The sequence below is a fragment of the Thermobia domestica genome, chromosome 1 (genome assembly GCF_964235325.1).
Source record: "Thermobia domestica chromosome 1, izTheDome1.hap1.1, whole genome shotgun sequence".
NCBI lineage: Eukaryota > Metazoa > Arthropoda > Insecta > Zygentoma > Lepismatidae > Thermobia > Thermobia domestica.
The window spans coordinates 183,036,038-183,054,039 of record NC_137454.1 but is presented as its reverse complement, the minus strand read 5'-3'; the positions used below and the strand labels follow the sequence as shown (position 1 = coordinate 183,054,039).

The 18,002-nt window shown below is 36.6% G+C and overlaps 1 protein-coding gene across 1 annotated transcript in view; it reads left to right on the top strand.

Moving 5' to 3' along the window:
* Positions 1–17,750, top strand: part of LOC145666818 (sodium channel protein Nach-like) — a 61,943-nt gene extending 44,193 nt beyond the window's left edge. Inside the window, exons 7-8 of the mRNA XM_081734386.1 lie at positions 2,610–2,719; positions 17,250–17,750. Of these exons, the coding sequence (XP_081590512.1) occupies positions 2,610–2,719; positions 17,250–17,410 (271 nt within the window). The 3' untranslated portion in view covers positions 17,411–17,750. The remainder of the gene's footprint in view (positions 1–2,609; positions 2,720–17,249) is intronic.
* Positions 17,751–18,002: the final 252 nt, after the last annotated feature.

Sequence of the window (18,002 nt, the reverse complement as noted above, 5' to 3'; positions counted from 1 at the left end):
AAGATGTTATAATGCAATACATATCAATCACAATACAATACAATACACAATACAATACAAATCAAGGTTTCAAAACCAATGGTATGTGTTACAGCTTCAGTTTCAGACTTATCGACGGCGATATTGATGAGCACTTCAGCTCTGCATTTCTGTTCTTTTATTGGTTAGAAAGAAATATTTCAAAATCACAGCATTTCTTTATACACGTATCGAAGGATCATACGCTAAAAAGCACTGAAAGTCAATGATATTAATATTGTAAAATGACTCGAAAGTCAAGATCACATTGGATTGCTTAGTCTCGCACCCAATTCTGTGTGTTTAGAAATAGTACTGTGTTCACTGTATCATAAAATTCTAGACAACCCCACAAAAGGCATTTCGTAAAAGAGACTATTCTAGTTCATCTTCAAATTCATCACTAGCTGCAGAACATTTTGTGAAAGGCATTTACGTACACAGTATAACGAAGAAAGTAGACGTTTTCCACTTTAGAACTATAGTAATACAACTAAATAACTGGCATAGAAATGCAGTCATAACAAATAGTAAAAGTACATGAGAAATCTAACATAGTATCTATCAGTTGATTCAAACCTGTAAATAGCGTCCGAAGATCAAAAAGAGAAGAGAAAGGAAACAAGAGAAGGTGACGCACAACAGAGTTCACAGAAAATGACACGTTTTTCATGCAGAAAGAGTCTCATTGACCATCTTTATTTACTTATAGAACTTCAACTACATACAAAATTTCATATTAATATTTTAGCAATTTTTGGAAACCCTTAGGAAACATGGTGTAAGAACTGCATGTGTGTATATCAGAAAATAATGTATCACGCCATGCCTCACACAACCGATATGACTTGTAACAACATTAGAGACATAGATGCCATAAATTTGACCAATCATCAGCAAGTAGTACTTGCGAGGCTAATTTGTTAATCAAGTGATGCGTACAAAGTTTTCCGTTGGGTATGAACACATCAGATATGTAGTAATATTACAGGATGGTACAATCTAGTCATTACGTGAGCCTGTGTCAAAGAAAGGCTTGAAATGGAAAAAAAAACGAGTTATTGATGCGGAATTACATGAGGCTCGCAGCTCAATTTATGACTTTGAACAGGATTTCAGAGGGCGTAAACGTTCGAAGACAAGAGGGAGTCTGTCACCATGTTCCAAAGCCCATAGTAAAGATCGTTATCTAGACTTTGTACCTAATAAATCCAAACTAATATATATGCTGCATTACCTTGAGATTTTTCAGTTGCCTCTGGGACTCATGTGTCCCCAAACCTATGTATGAATGGCAACGGGAACTGTCTTTCGTGCATGGTTACCACTTCAGACGTTTTAATCACTTGATTATACCGTCAGAGCTACTTAACAAGGTCTTTATCATGCCTAACATACCGTAATTGAACCTAAGTACTGTAAGATGGGGCAGTTTTCACCTATGAGTTTTGTTTCAGTCTGGAAAATAATTCTCAACGAGACTGTAACTATGGTAGGGACTTGAGACATTTAATGACCTTGGTAATTTTGCTAAACATACCGTTAAGAAGGTGCTGGGGTTATAGCTGAGGACACAATGTTAGAGCAAGAACATGTGTTCACGTAATATCTATTATGGGTACGATCTATCGGGCGTTATCTTGCAACAATAAGTGTTACCTTTTGTTGTGCGAATAGTCACACCTTTTGATTAATGAATAGAATACACATCCACCAATGGTGAAGATGATGGGGCAACATCTAGAGGATATCAAGAAATTGAAATGGTCACGATGTGCCCCCGGCTTCAATTCCAGTGAATTGTTGGGGTGCTTTTGAAGCCTTTTAGAGCACACAATCCACCACCCGCACTCTGGACATCCTCTAACAAGTGTTTGCAAAAGAGGTAAAATTTTACTACAGGAGCTAGTGGACTGTGTGAATCACTGTAGCTGAATATACTGTTTAACCTGTATGGTCGTTTGAAATGATCACATTCATACTGAATTATCTAGTATAACCAAACAGTATTGATTTGCTTTCTACTTGATTAACTTATAATTATGTCAAGAAAAGATATGAGGCTGATAAATAATCACATTTTAAAATGATGTGGTTAAAAAAATAAGACGTGCATATCAGTGAAATCACCTCGGAGTATTGTAGCTCTCTTTTTGCATTCCATGCATAAACGATTTTAGTGTACGTTAGTGATCAAAAGAATTTTCACAAGATGAATAGAACAACTTTAGATCACGACTGTAACTTGGACAGTCAGGAAGTATGAATAATCTTTTCCGGAAACATTTTTCTTTAAACTAAGTGTGGATGATTCCTATTAACTTCAAGTTTCTTGATTTATAAGTAACTTTTGGCGATTTTAAATACATACTTAATATTAAATATAGCTTAACTGTGCCGTGTGTTTTAGCGTAATTTATTGAGTTTTGCTTTCGTTTTAGTTTGATCCAGGTTAATTAAATATTTGTTCATGATAATGATTCAACTTTCATTTATTTAATTGAACACTCCTTTCTAATATAACATCATCTCATAACATACACAGTTTACGTCATTGCCTCACTCATAGTATTTTCTTTATTAAATTGTAGCAGTCTGAAGGATGCAGAACCTGGCAAATATGCCAGAGTAACATTTTTCTATAGACGGATGACAACACGAAGGCGACTGAAGATTATGAGAGGGCTTCTGGACGTGACAGGTTTGTGCGCAAATTATATATATATATATATATATATATATATATATATATATATATATGTGTGTGTGTGTGTGTGTGTGTGTGTGTGTATGTGTGTGTGTATGTGTGTGTGTCACGACAGTAAGACAAAAATCAAAAATTGTAGTTTGATTACAAGTTATACATCTGTTATTTAAAAGGCAACATAGAAAAAATACATTCCTTATTAAAATGAATATTTTTTTCACCTATACTACATTGGCGCCAAAAATATTTACACATATAAAATTCTTTGTTTCCTTTGCCGTTTCCGCCATAAAAATATGAGAAGACCCTACGGGTTAAAGCAAGCTAATCTTCCTCGTCAAGGCAACATTTAGTTCACCTTATAGGCATTTACAGTGAGTTAAACCATAACTCAGGTCATCAAGCAATTTTATAACTTCGTAAGTTTTGTGGTTTAAAATATATACTCTCATTGCAAACGAAAAGCCTCAAGAAGCTTAAAGTGGAAGAGAAATCCCATGCCTTGATTCTGTTAAAGGAAGGGGAGTCGGTGATAGATGTAGTCTGGGTCGAGAGAAACAATTTACCAAGACGATACCACAAAGAAAATCATCTAAGACGATTCCATCAAGACTGACAAATTTTTAAAGGATGAAATTGGGTTCATTCCTTCTATTAACCGCCGTTGAATTGGAAAACAAATACCCTTAGCCCTTCTAGAATGCCGCTACCATGACAACTGACCACGGACAGGTAAAATAACTAGGTCTACCAAGTCACGTATAAGGAAAGAAGCCATTGGTTACAGTACAAATGAAGGAGAAAATTCTTCACTTACGTAAGAAACATCAAATTCAGACATCTAAACATTGGAAGAAAGTCTTTTATTGATGAAAATACTTTTGAGCTTCTCACAGAAGGTTCAAAGATTGTGTGTCATCCGAGTACCGCGACATGATATGAACCTAAATTTATGGTTAATAGTGTTAAGCACTATGACAGTGAGATGGTGTGCTAAGCATTTACTAGAAACAAAGAGGACATGTTCGTACTTACATTTCCCCCCTTTGCCTGGAAGTATATAAGAAAGGCATTTTGTTAATGTTTTAGGTAAATATTTGGGTATTTCTTTGGTCATTCATAAAAACAGTCGAATTTTCTCAATTGATATAACATTAAAGTTTCAGAAGGTCCAGATAATTTCCTTGACTTTAGTGCCATCAGAAATCCCTCAAATCTGATAAAACATTGTTCTAGAAAACAACCTGCTAACATTAATACTGTAAGGGATTCACTGAAGACACTCCAAAGAACCATGTAGTTAATCTACTTCACCAGCTTAGCCCATTCTCAAATGACCGCAGGTTGTGATAAAATAAGAGAGTGCCATACTGAAATTCCAATTGTGTTGAAATTAAGGAAAGACAAAGAACCTTGAATTTTAACATTTTGTTGTCTCATATCATTGTAAAAAATTTTGCCAGCACTCTATTGTATAACTTTACAGATAATGGATTGAAAGAATTCCCACATGGAAAACGAATACAACTTTGGTAATTTAAATGATCTCTAACATTTAAAAAAAATGTTTGGTACTTTATGATATCGTGCATTCATGTAGAGCACTGCACATTTTCTTAGAAATCCAATAATTTTAGCAAATGTTACTATATGATGGTAACTGGAAATCACTTACATATATTTCAACGTCTACTTGAATACTCGAGATTATTTTAAAAATATTGAAAGTATTGTTAGCATAATTTATTGGGTGACCATCCTTTTAGTCCAAAGATATTTCGTCCAAAGGATATTTCGTCCAGATACATTTAGTCCAAACAGATTTGGTCCAGGGATATTTGGTCCAAAAAAGAATTCGTCCAAAGGACATTTCGTGAAAAAGACAATTGGTCCAAAAACAATTCGTCCAAAGGACATTTCGTGAAAAAGACAATTGGTCCAAATGACATTTCGTCCAAAAGACATTTGGTCCAAAGGACACTTCGTCCAAAAGACATTTGCTACAAAGGACATTTCATCCACAGGAAAATTGGTTCAAAGGACATTTTGTCCAAAAGACATTTGTACCGTGTCCTGCGAAAACGAACTAAGCGCCACTTTCATACTTTTAAGAAAATTACGTTTAAAGGTTGATATCCAGCATTAATGTAGCCGTAATCAAAAGTGAAATTATGTTTCTTTTTTTGGAAAGGTGTTGGTTTTCCTCTCTTTTCGACTGTGCAAAACGTTCTAATGTTTATCAGGAACCAATCGTCGCATTTACGTGGATTTTCAAAATTTGGCGCTTAGTTCACTTTTACATAACACGGTACATTTGGTCCAAAGGACATTTGGTCCAAAAGACATTTGGTCCAAATGGCATTTTGTCCAATAGAAAATTGGTCCAAAGGACATTTCGTCCAAAAGACAATTGGTCCAAATGACATTTCGTCCAAAAGACAATTGGTCCAAGGGACATTTCGTCCAGGGATGTTTAGTTCAAAGCACATTTCGTCCAAATGACATTTGGTCCGGTAACGCTTGGGGATCCGGGGTTTGTTTCTATTAGAAGAGTAAACAAGTGATGTCTATAACATTATGACTCAGTAGCTTCTTATTTCTGAATGAAATTTGAAATAGAGATTTATTCCGCAATTTTCATGTCGATAGAACAAGTATATGCTGAGATATTTAGAAAAACGTAAACGCCTGAAAACAAAATGGCCGAACAACAGGAATGAACTGCTAACATGACATCTAAAAATTTTAATGTTGTGAATTAAATTGTTTTAAAATAAGTACCGGTAACTAAAATTAACTGAGTTTAAACTTGTGTAAGTTAAATATTAGGTATTCAAACACTTGTATTAGAAAAGTGAAAAACAACATGTGTGATGTTTCTTTGAAGAAATACTAAGAATAGAAAAATACACATGTGTGAAATATATTCTTTTTACCGTTAATAATGCTCCTAAACAGTCACATTCTTGGCTGCAACATTATGATAAGTGATTGACAAATATAAGATGAAAGTTGTAAAATTTCGTGTAAAATATAGGTATCTTTTCAGGTTAAACAAAAGTCTGGTTTCTATTCGTAGATTATTGATAGTGTGTAACTTCGGCAGACGTTTCTACATAATTAGTGAGTTGTATGACAAACTAGAATTGTTCACTTTTCTTGTAATTTTATTTCAGTGTTACTCTTCATGTAAATACAGTGTATACTTTGACTTTTATAATAATTTTCTCCGTACAGTACAGTACAGTTAAAGTATGCATTGCAAAGTAGGCTGGAGCGTTTTTCATTTTCTTGGAAATTCGATGACGGCTAGTGTGGAAAAGGTGCCATTAGTGGCACCGATTTTACTGATTTTTAATTTTTTTGACAACCCCTTACCCTGCCCCAAAGGACTTAAAGTTTTTTAAGTGTTTGGTTAAACAACACGCACAGCTCCAATGACAGAAAAGCTACTTGTGGTCGTTTTTAGAGTTATATGATGGCTATTGTACAATTATTTTATTAAAAGAAACATGTAGCAATGCCAGTAAATAATTTTAAAATGTTTATGAGTCAAAGTACAGCCATATTAGCTCAGTGGTTGGAATTAATGTTCAGATTTTGTTTGGAATGTCACGTTAACGATGATTATAGGCATAGCCCTTGATATAACATGATTTTCTTTGTGCTCTGTACGCAAAATAACCCAGAACTCACCACGGGGAGGTGATTGCACATCGAGTTCCGAATGACATTTGACCTTAGGTCATGTGGTTCTTCTTAGTCTCGATGCGGGGCATTCTTGTTCTAGACTTCAGTTTGGCTCTAACGTAGATATCTCTTTCGTTCTGGTGGCATTTTTTCGACGCTGCCTTGGACACCAGCTTCACTGTGCGTTCCACACCTTGACTATGGCAAGGGAATGTTGTTGTTGGAGTAGCTGAAGTTCGGATGTTTTCTTCAAGCTGCTGATCCGTTATGTTTCGTGTGATTGGCGGCTCTGTTAGACATTTAGGCCAAATAATCATGTCATAGTAATTTTCAGCCGTAAGGTTTAATTTTGGAACAATGAAGTCACATGGGCGGCTTGATGTCAGAGTCTTCCGGCTGCCGCACTTTTTTTTATCCTTCTCCAGCCTAACGTTCGAATATGCGGATTTTCATCTGTTGTCATCGCTATCAGCAGGTTTTCATGATGAGCGTAGTATCCGTTTGTTTGTAGTACAGAATGAACTATGTGTTGTAGATTTTCTGGCAGAAAACGTGATATCTTAACTATGCTAAACAGATGCATGGCACCCATTTTGCACGAAGGATTTCGCCGTATTGAAAACCAAACTCAAGCGTATACTTTAACAATGTACTGAAAAAGTAGACACAAACTTGAACTAGGTTTATCAGTACAGATGTAGTGGCGAAGCATCCTACAGGCCAATGTAAGCCGTCGTGAATGTGATAATGGTCCTGGTTTTCTGTTTCCTAGATCGAAATTACACATTCCTGTAGCAACAGCTTAACAAATTTCAAAGAGATAATTCTGGTCGCTGCTTAAACCATCTGGTTTTCCATTTCAGACACCCATTCACGGGAATGGGTGTAAAGGAGACGAGAACGTTCACAATCCTTTAATTTCTTTCCGATGGGACCGGAAAAAAGCGTTGGGTCCGGTCGTCCCACCATCCAATTCGGTAACCAGGTGTCGAAATGGCAACTCGTTGGTATGAAGAAGGCAAATGAGATGCTGCAGTTCCTTTCCTAGGGATCTTTGTATCTCATTTATTACGCCGTTGTCCCATCCTGTGTTGGTGGCTTCACCACCGCTGCCGACTGCCTCAAGACTTGACACGTCGTACTGGTTCTTCTCTAAAAGCTCCAATATAGAGTCGGCAATATCCTTGCCAGTGCCTGACTTAGGTGTGGCATGACCCAAGTATTCTGAACCCAGCTTCGATAGAACTGTGATGGTTTGATAGAACCTCTCGTCTTCGTACTTTGCCGTTAATTTTTTCTTGCACAAGAGTTGTATCATTTTTTCAGTCGAAGTAGAAACTTTTAATCGCCCGGCCTAGGTGAGCCTTTTCTTTCTGGAACTTCTCACCCAGTTTATCTTTAGATCTCACCTTAGATCTGTCAACAACAAGAGTTTTGTCCTCTGTCGTTACGAGTATCGCGTCCTGAAGTACGGCAGAAGCGATCTAAGCAACCTGTCTGTCTGGAGCTTCAGTTCTAAATGCTGCCTCCGCTGTATTCTAAAGACAGATGTGCTTTAGGCTATGTTTCCTTCTTGGTCGTGCCTCGAAGACAGATCCCGACGTGCCTCCCGATTCAACAGCTTCGCTGGACGCCCCTGACGACGCCAGTATCTTTCACATGTGCCTATGCCTAATCCCACTAGTTGATCGACTTGCTTCAATACTTCCAGCGTCCTTCTTGGTTGTCTGCCCCTAAAAATCTGCTCACTTTGTGGGAAAACATCTTTGACAGAGATTTGCTTGTTCGGACGTCAATGTTTCCAATGCTTATCTTCCGTGATGTTCTCTGGTCCAAAAGAAACTTGAATTCTCGTTTTCGAATCTTGCGTGTCCTCTCACAGTTGCAATCTTCGGCGGTTTTACATTTGCAAGACACAATATCGAAAGAAGACTTTTCCGCGTGTGCAACAAAACCTGCACGAAGTGTTGCTTCTTGTCCTTGTCGACTGAAATGTCTTTCCTTGGTACGACACTTATTATAAAATGTTTTCAGTATATCAAAAACTCTCTTGTCTGAAACCACGGGAATGCTTGGTTTACGTCAAATATGTACAACTCTTTGTCCAACTAGTTTACAAATGTCAGTCACTGCTAATTTAGTTACACTTTCGTCACCACTTAACCACTTCGAAACCAATGAGAATGTCGCATAACGTCAGCGTACGTGGGTAACTGCACTTCACTCATTTTACTTAGAGTGCCAAATAAGCCTCGTTTCACACTTTCCGTGTTGGTCTGCTATGAGGCTTTTTCTTCATCTTGCTTTATATTGCTTCCGAACTTGGAAACCAAAGTATACAAAATGTCTCTGAATCGTATCGCACTAAGATGGCTGTAACTTTAGGTACAATGCACAAATCCTCTGACTTAACAGATACAGTAGCGATCTAAGACAGTTAAAGCATAAGCTGCAATAAACTGGCCTGTTGGATTGGTTGGCCGAAGTACGCAATATTTATACCACCGCCGAACTTCGAGCGAGAATATTCTAGAAACGTCGGCGTAGGTTACTGAGCCAATGAGGCGAGTGGGAGGTACGCTAATCTTCTGGACGGAGTCGGACCTTGCGACGACGCTCGAAGAGCATGGCCAAAGTAAGGAGCCACGAATTTGTGTAGGCTGCCGCTAGATGGTATTTGCTGTCAGTGTACATAGCAATCCAAGAGTTGCCAAAACAAATCGTACTATATGTAAAGTGCCCTTCAGGAACACGTAAAACTTTAGCTGTACAGTATTCAGTAAATTATCTCAGTTTCTAAGACAGTTCTTGTTAATGATAACACAATACATCATGTAAATGTTATTTGTTTGTGCAAGTTCAGTGTAAAAACTGTGATTTCAGGCATCACCTATTACGTTGATACTTACACTGAGAAAAATGATTGGGTTGAAACGCGACCAAGCTGTATAGTTAAAACGTTTTAAACCAAATTGGGTTGTTTGGGAACGATCGGTGGTCACTACCAACCCAACTGCATTAACCGTAGAGTCAACAAAATGACTATATGTCACTGTAGAATAATTTAAACCAACAACATTTGGGTCATATCTAATTAACGAAAAGTATAATGATGCCTGAAGTATATAATCCAGAGGAAGCTGCTTTATATGAACAATTTAGTACTACAAAAATTACAACATATGTTTGTTTTTACTGTCTATTTAGTCGAAATCATACAGAGTTATATCTTGACAGAGCACGATTACTATAGCAACGTTAGCTCTGGCCCAAGCGGAAGGCTATAGACGAAGAAAATAGCGCCGGAAAGAAAAAACAAAGCATCGAAGCCACAATACATGAATAGCAGTATCATGTTTTTCCTTATCTGTTATTCTTATGTCCTAGCACATAAGAACAACAGATATCACAACTGCTACTGTTGTCAGACTATTCGCAAGTTTAGAAAAGTAGGTATTGTTGTGACCAATTGCAGAAAACATAAAACGTTATTTGTTACTTGGCATAAGTGTCAAATATACTACGAAAAGCTTTGAAATAACTACTTACTGGCTGCAAGCAATGCAAATACTCACAGCGAGTAAGTAGTTATTTCTGATATGCTCGGAAGGCGATATCCTTGGTGCTCAAATACATATATTACTCCACATAAACCTAAACTACCTCCACGATACCTACCTCTCATTACTGCAGCTTGGCGTGCTTACAGAAAATACATTAGAAGCATTTTGCCTCCACAGACAGTATCTACATATCACTCATAATTATCCTGTTGTATACCAGCTCCTTCTATGGATCAGAACTTGTAACAAACTCAACGAAAATATACATCCTACCAAATATTGGTGACAGTTCAATCAGCTCATCAGAAAATTTCAACGGACGCTCTACCCACTAGTTGTTAATCAGTAAGAACTATCTTCTGATTAAGACAAAGCCAACACATTTGCCTAACACTTTCAAAATGTCTTCACTATTTTACTTGGCTGGCATTTTCCCTTACATCTGAATGTAGCTGTCAGTAGACGATCTGACCCCAACTTACCACATTTACAACCAATCACAATCATACCTTGGAATTAGATCGTCCACTTGCAGCACCGATTCAGCCTATTGATTTCCAGGCCACACTCCTCAACAAAGGAACTTCTTCTCCAGGCTCTGACGCTCTTACCTATACTCTGATTAAGAACGCCCCTCCTGTTGCCCTCACAATATTAAGTGTCATTTATACATTCATACTTGGAACTGTTTTTTTTCATAGCTTGGAAGTACTCCATAGTCTTACTTTTTCCCAAGCCTAATAAGCCTCCCTCTGACGTTACGTCCTATCGGCAATTCATCTAGTCTGGTTACGTTCGATCTAGAAAAGGCGTTCGATAAAGTTTGGCACCAGGATCATATATACAAATTATATTCTTTTCAACTTACCCGTTCTTACATCAGATTTATACATTCCTTTCCATTCTTACGATTTTTTCATGCGCCCAGTTCTCACTTACGGTCATACAGCCTGGTTATCAGCTCCCCCTAAGTATTACCTTAAGTTAGCAATTCTCGAACGGCCTACATTCGTTTAGCCTTTCATATTCGTCTCCCGCATGTGATACGCCTTGTCTATGAGCACATGACTTTTCTTCCACTTTTATCTCATCTTGAGGCCCTAAGTTCAAAGTAAATTCAGAAACGTATTGAAACTGCTCATCCTGTATTTCTGAGCATTCCCCGCAATGACCAAGACTTTGACACTCCCGTTGTATATTATCATACACCTCTTCAGCATCTCATGACCCTATACCATCTCAATATCGGCCACGACAACATTGATCCAGAAGTTTTTTTTTTTTTTTTTTTTTTTACATTTATCATCCTGGCAAAGTTCCGCCACTCATCTATCCATCTCATGCACAGTAAACCACACACTAACAGGGCTGCCTGTGTCTACATTAGTTCCTGCATCGCCCCAGGAACAGAAGATAACAGCATTTCTCTTACTAATATCACCAATGTGTTATGGCGTCGTAGCACTTCACCCTCATACCCTCATTACCGTTCTATTGAATGCCGTATACTCAGCTGTTTAAATATTATGCCTTCATAGCTCTTCATGCAGACAACTAACCACCATATGTATGATGTATCTATTCATTTCAGACACCGCAGTTCCAGCAGACCATAACTTGTATGCCAGCCAGCCAGTCTGGATCAGGACCCATTGCAACTCAGGCTTGCCCTCACTGAATTGATGAACCTCCCTATGCAAATGAATAAAGATTGAAATAAATTGATGAATAAAATATCGCCTAAGCCCTCTAATGATATTACTTGGACCTCCTATTCTAACTCTCACCGAAGAAGGTCCGTAGCTCTTTAAACGGATAAACATATTTAAAAAATTCTTGGTGTTGAATAAAAACCTAAGTAATACGCTAAAGTGGTAGTCATTTTGTGTTGGGTAGTGTTGGTTAATCTTTGAAACCAACTGACGGTTTAACGTTAACTACTCTTGTCTTGAATCCTGTAACAGTTCATGTAACCTTTACTCGTTTAACCCATTATTTCGGTATGTTTTAACTCCACTGTGGTCAATTTTATCTCATTGTTGGGTTATTTGAACTCCCTTCCTCCTTACGGCGATCCCACAATGTGATCATTTCTTACTTCACGCTTGTTCACTTTTAACTAGACGTTTGGTCAAAAATATAACCGGATTAATAGAATTTACACTTTGTTGGGTCATGTTGTACACCAAGTTGGGTTAAACGTATTAACCGGTTATGCAATTTTAAACCAATTGGGTCGTTGGGTTGGATTCGTACATTTAACTATACGTTGGGTTGAAATAAATTCAACTTAATTTAACTAAACGCTTTGACCCTATTTGGGTCGGAGCAGTTTTAGCACTAGAACGCCCAAAGGGATCAATTTGATCCTTTTGCGAAATTCATTTTTTCATATCTACCATATTTTAAGGAATTGGAAGGTGGCATTACCTGACTTTTCCTAAATTGTTGATGTGGCATAAAGGAAAAAATGATATTGTGGTTGTGCAATTCAATAATCTGATATCGATCGATTTACCTTAAACGCCCAGGGGATCAAATTGATCCTGCAGTTGAAAATGTTATTATACTTTCTCGTATCGACTATTATTTTGCTTTTCCCTGAGCAGCTTTCAGTTAAAATGATTTAATTTGTCAAACCAAACGTTACGAAATGTTCCTTTCCGGTATAAGGACATTTGTTGAGTATTATTGAGTTAGAAAGTGCCGTCATACCGTCATTTGTCATTACGTGGTAGTGACGTGGCATCGTGTTTGGCGCAATGCAGCAGTTGACACTTTGTTCGAAGGTGTGACAAACAAAATCTATGAATAAGTAATTTTATGGTGAAGAAGAATTAACGATAATGGCACAAAGTAAACTATTAAATCCTCATGAAGTTCTTGAAGAGCTTCAAAGAATATCCGAAGACAAATCTGATGCGGTGAAATGTCATCGAACTCAGAAGACAATTTGTAATTGGATACATAATGTAGTGAGCAATCTTCTGAAAACGTTAGTCTTGCAGATGAAAATGAAACTACCGAAGGTGAGTACATTTTATCTCAGTCTGTTTCATTCAACATGTGTTTATATTATCTAAAAGTCAATAAGAAAATCCAATAATTTGAAGAAATGTGATGAAATATACGTTGTGATTGAAATATTTGGTCCCTTGTGAAGTAATATTTTATGGATCAATCACATACTTTGCATGAATATTTTATTTCACAAAAATCATGTAATAAATTTACATTATCTATTTGCAAAATACGAAAGCAGTCGCACTGATTTTTTCTCTCTGCCTTTTTTGCAGGTATTCCAGTACATAATGAGGTAAGATCAGAACAAGATGGACACATGTGTGGATGTTCAGGTGAAGGCATCAGTGCGGCGGCGAAACAGTATACAGCTCCAAACAATACTGCATGGGAGGAAATACCTGCTAATGTTAGAAACGAGGGTCGGAAATGTCTTCATAACATTCTAGGTGAAATTCCAGGGCCAACACCGCATGCCAGAAGAAATGTAAGTAGTGAATCTGCGTCAAGTGTATGGCGCTAATTCATAGAAAAACGCATACTTACCCACATAAAAATAACTACCGAAACAGAAGCGTTATGTGCTGAAGAACAATACCTGGTCACTAAGTTTATCGGAACTCGAAGTTTTCATAGCGATTCTGTATGCTCGTGGCGTTAGTGGCAGTAAAAATGTTGAGGTTCATTCAATGTGGTCGAAGTCTTGGGTATTGCCATTTTGTCCCGAGACTATGAGCAGTAATCGATTTTGCGAAATAATGAGGTTCCTAAGATTTGATATTAACGCTGACAGATTGATTCACCAGATAAGTACGGGCAAAAATTCTGGCTGGCTGTAGATATAGATGCGAAATATATTTTGAACGGCTTCCTTTGCGTTGGTAAGGAGGAAGAACGCCCTGCAAATCAAAGAGTTCCGGAGTACGTTGTCATACGTCTTATGGAACCATTTTCTTTCAAGGGTCGAAATGTTACTACAGCCAACCATTTTACGTCACTAAAGCTGAAAATCTGAAAGCAAAATCATCTACCATTCTTGGGACAGTGAATAAAAGTAGAAGAGAAATACCGACAGAAATTAAATCAGAGAAAGCACCTTTGAACTCCACAAAGATTCTCAAAAGCAAGGACGTAACAATGACCGTTTATCAAGGTAAGAAAAGTAAGAATGTTTTGGTATTGATCTGTCTTCATGATACCGTGGTCATAATCGACAATAATAAGAAAGTTCCTGAAACCATTGCTTATTATAATGGAACGAAATACGGGGTTGACATTGTAGAGAAAATGGCAAAGCAATTTACAGTGAAAGCGTCATCAAGAAGATGGCCAATTCATACTTTTTTGTAATATACTTGATCTTGCAGTAATTAATGCAGTTGTAATATACAGAGCAGTCACTGGAATGAAGATATCACGGAAGGAATTTATTCAAGGCTAGCAGAAGAATTCCGGACAGAATAACTGCACCTTCGGTCTGAGGATTCAAGTGAAGCCACAAGAACAGAAGACGACATAGATTTAAATTCAGAAATCCGCGTAAACGACGTAATTGCCAGAGACTGCCAGTAAACTGCAAGAGACACAAGACGTCTGCAAACTGTAGCACTTCCGCAAAAAGGCAGTTTGTGGAAAATGTGTTCGTAAAGTGACTTATAAATGTAGAAAATGTGTGTAATCACGGTGATACCGGGGCAGTATTGAGTACCATATTCGTGAACAAAGATGAGGAAAGCTGTAAGCAGAACTATAAACAGAAGTAGTTACAGGGCTTCCGAAATAAATTTTGTATTAAGATGTAAGTAATGACTACTATGTACTTATGTGGTAAACACACCAAAAATGTTTGTACACCAAAAATATATGTTCAGATTATACACACACACACACACACACATATATATATATATATATATATATATATATATATATATATATATATATATATATATATATATATATATAACTTCCTAATAAAACTTTATTGGAACATGGTTTTGTTTTTCTACACAGTGAAGAAAAAGAAAAAAACTCGAGTAGTGTTTGTTAGAAAGGTAAGTATGTGCAAAAAGCAGCTAGGGATCAAATTGATCCCTACGGGCGATCTAGGTGAAACGAATTTCCGGGCGTTCTAGTGTTAGTCACCTAGTTGTGTTAAAATATGCACCAAGAGGGTCAATTTCAATCCAATCATTTTTCCCAGTGTAACGGTGACAGATGTTCATAATACTTAAAACGTAACGTCTACAGTGCCGCAGTGGCTCGGTTGTAGGGCGTTCATCACTGGTGTGTGGGATTCCTGATTCGACCCCAGCTCGCGCCAAGTGAACTTCGTGGCACACAAGCACCCTGTTCGTGGGTTTCTTCGGGGTTTTCGCGTTTCCTCCCACTTTCTTCATTCCACTATTTCATTCACATTAACCATCATTGTCTCCTTTAGCCTAGCCGGCATAACCGTTGGACATAAAACTCAAAGATTTATTTTTTCTTTCATTTTTGGAACGTCTACGTTCGGGAGAGGTAAATGAATTCTACAATGCTAACAGAGGGAATATTTTGGTCTCAAATGTACATAATTTTCAAGTTGATGTTGCCTTTAAGGAACTGGGTCAATTAAGGGGTAATTTCAGTGTAGGAAATTGCATTTCAATATTGTATTTTTCAGTTTCTTTTTATTTAACGATTTTATTTTCCTTCTACTGTTAATTTTTGGTTATGAGCATTATCTCAATCCAAGTGAACAAATCACATCTTGTTTCTTGTTACATATTATCTGATGTTGGAATTCGAGAAGAATATAGTATAATTCATTTTTTACATACTATACGAATTTACTTAAAGAATAACGTAATATCCACTTAGCATTTTAACTCTAGTAAGTCCTGTCAGTAATTTGTAGTTTTGACTTCTATTTACCGAGTATTAATTTCGTGATTGTTTGTACTAAGGTAAGCGTAATATATATTTAAACTGTTATTTTCCCTCCTGAAAAATGACTCAAAGAAGTTTACTAATTATACAATAAAGCAATAATAGATTTGTTCAGAATATTTTCTCTGTAAGTAAGACATCAAATACAAATGATATAAAACAGATATTAAGATATAGATAATCTTATTTTGAAGCTTCTACTGCTTAGTAGAAACAAAACGAGGAAAATAAAGTGTAGATATTGGGAATAAAAGGAATAGTATTTGCTGAAATAAAATATGCGATCTCACATCACACATGTTGAAATCTTGACTCTAGGACAAATCCTAAGGTTTTTCCTAGGATTCATTCCACCCTGTACAGTGGACCTTATCTTATGTAAATTAATATTGACTTTGCAATCTTATCAATATGACACGTTCAGTGCACATGAGAATGAAGTTCACCTTTGCCTATCTCAGGAACATTTTAACATTAAGATCATTATCTGAAGCTTCTTTCAGAGTCCAAATGATCTATTCTCACTTATAGTAAATAACTCTTATACTGTTAGGAAAAGCAGTGTTAAATTTTCCATGTATTTAAGCGTGCCGTATAAACTTTAATATCTCCTTTTCTCACAACTTTTATTACACAACCACACACACACACACACACACACACACACACACACACACATACATGCATACACACATACACACACAAGTAAAAGTTCTGTGCACCGGATCTCAGGGTATGAGTTCAACGTATTTGGTTACTCAGAATTCAAAGTTCGAAACCCAAAGACAATCGACCATGTCAACTTTTTTATGAGCGAAAAACTTTAGCGATTTACACAGGGATAATATACGTAAGACAGCCATACAAAAAAATGTGTGCAGTGAACCACAGGAAACGGATTCAATGTATTTTGGTACACAAACTCAACATTTAGAAACCCCAGGACGATCGACCGTGTCAATTTTTTATGGTCAAAAAACTTCAGCTAATCTTAATACATAAGACAGCAAATAATCGCTGAAGTTTTTCCGCCCATAAAAAATGACAGTATCGATTGTCTTGGGGATTTCGAAATTTTTATTCTGTGTAACAAAATACGTCGAATCCATCCCTGTGATCCGGTGCATAGAATTTTTATTTTTGTGTGTGTGGCTGCATAATTGGACCTTATAATCCTGTGCTCAGGATGTTAGGTAAGTGTAAAGATACAAAAAAAGGTGATGTACTGTAATAAGTAACAAACTTTGTGTGTACTCATATAACTAAACAAAGATTGAATATTACTATTTGGTTAAAGTAAACTTTATTTATGTTCACAGTGTCTATTGGAGGAGTATTTGGATTCTTCGTAGGAGCCAGTGTAATGAGTGCTGCAGAAATTCTTTTCTTCGCTCTTGTACGTCCCATATTTATCTGTTGTCGGAATAATGGAGGAAACAGGATGTTTTATCCGCAAAAGGTTTTCCCAAGTGTAGAATAGAGCAATTAATAACTTTGAAATTTACTACAGAGTGCCTTCAATATATCAGTTCGGATTGTACGGTATTGATAAGCAATCGATATGTGACATTCACATATGAGTGCCATGATGGTATTTCTTTAAATTCACTGTCTTTCAAAACTTATAATTTATCAAATTTAAACTACTCACTGATTAAACTAATAATTTTAAATAAAAATTAATAAGTGTAATAATTTAGTCAAATATCAGCTTTGGCTTCATCAGACAGTATTATACATTTTAGACTTATCAGATAGTGTCCGTTGAAGCCAAAATAGATAGTCGTCGAAATTATTACATGTTATTGTTTTTATACAAATCTATTGTTTCGTTCAACTAGTAGTTTAAATTTATTTTACGTAAATAAGAAGCGAAGCTTATAAATATGAATAATTTCTTTGATTGCAGATTTTCATTAATTTAAATACATTTGTATATCATTTTATTTATTCGTTGGTTTATTTATTTTGAATGAAGTGTGCTCTGTTCAATGTCGTAACATTCATTCTTATTAATCTTTAAAAATTGTTCTGTTTATGAAAGCATATGTTAAGGTACTACAAATTGACCT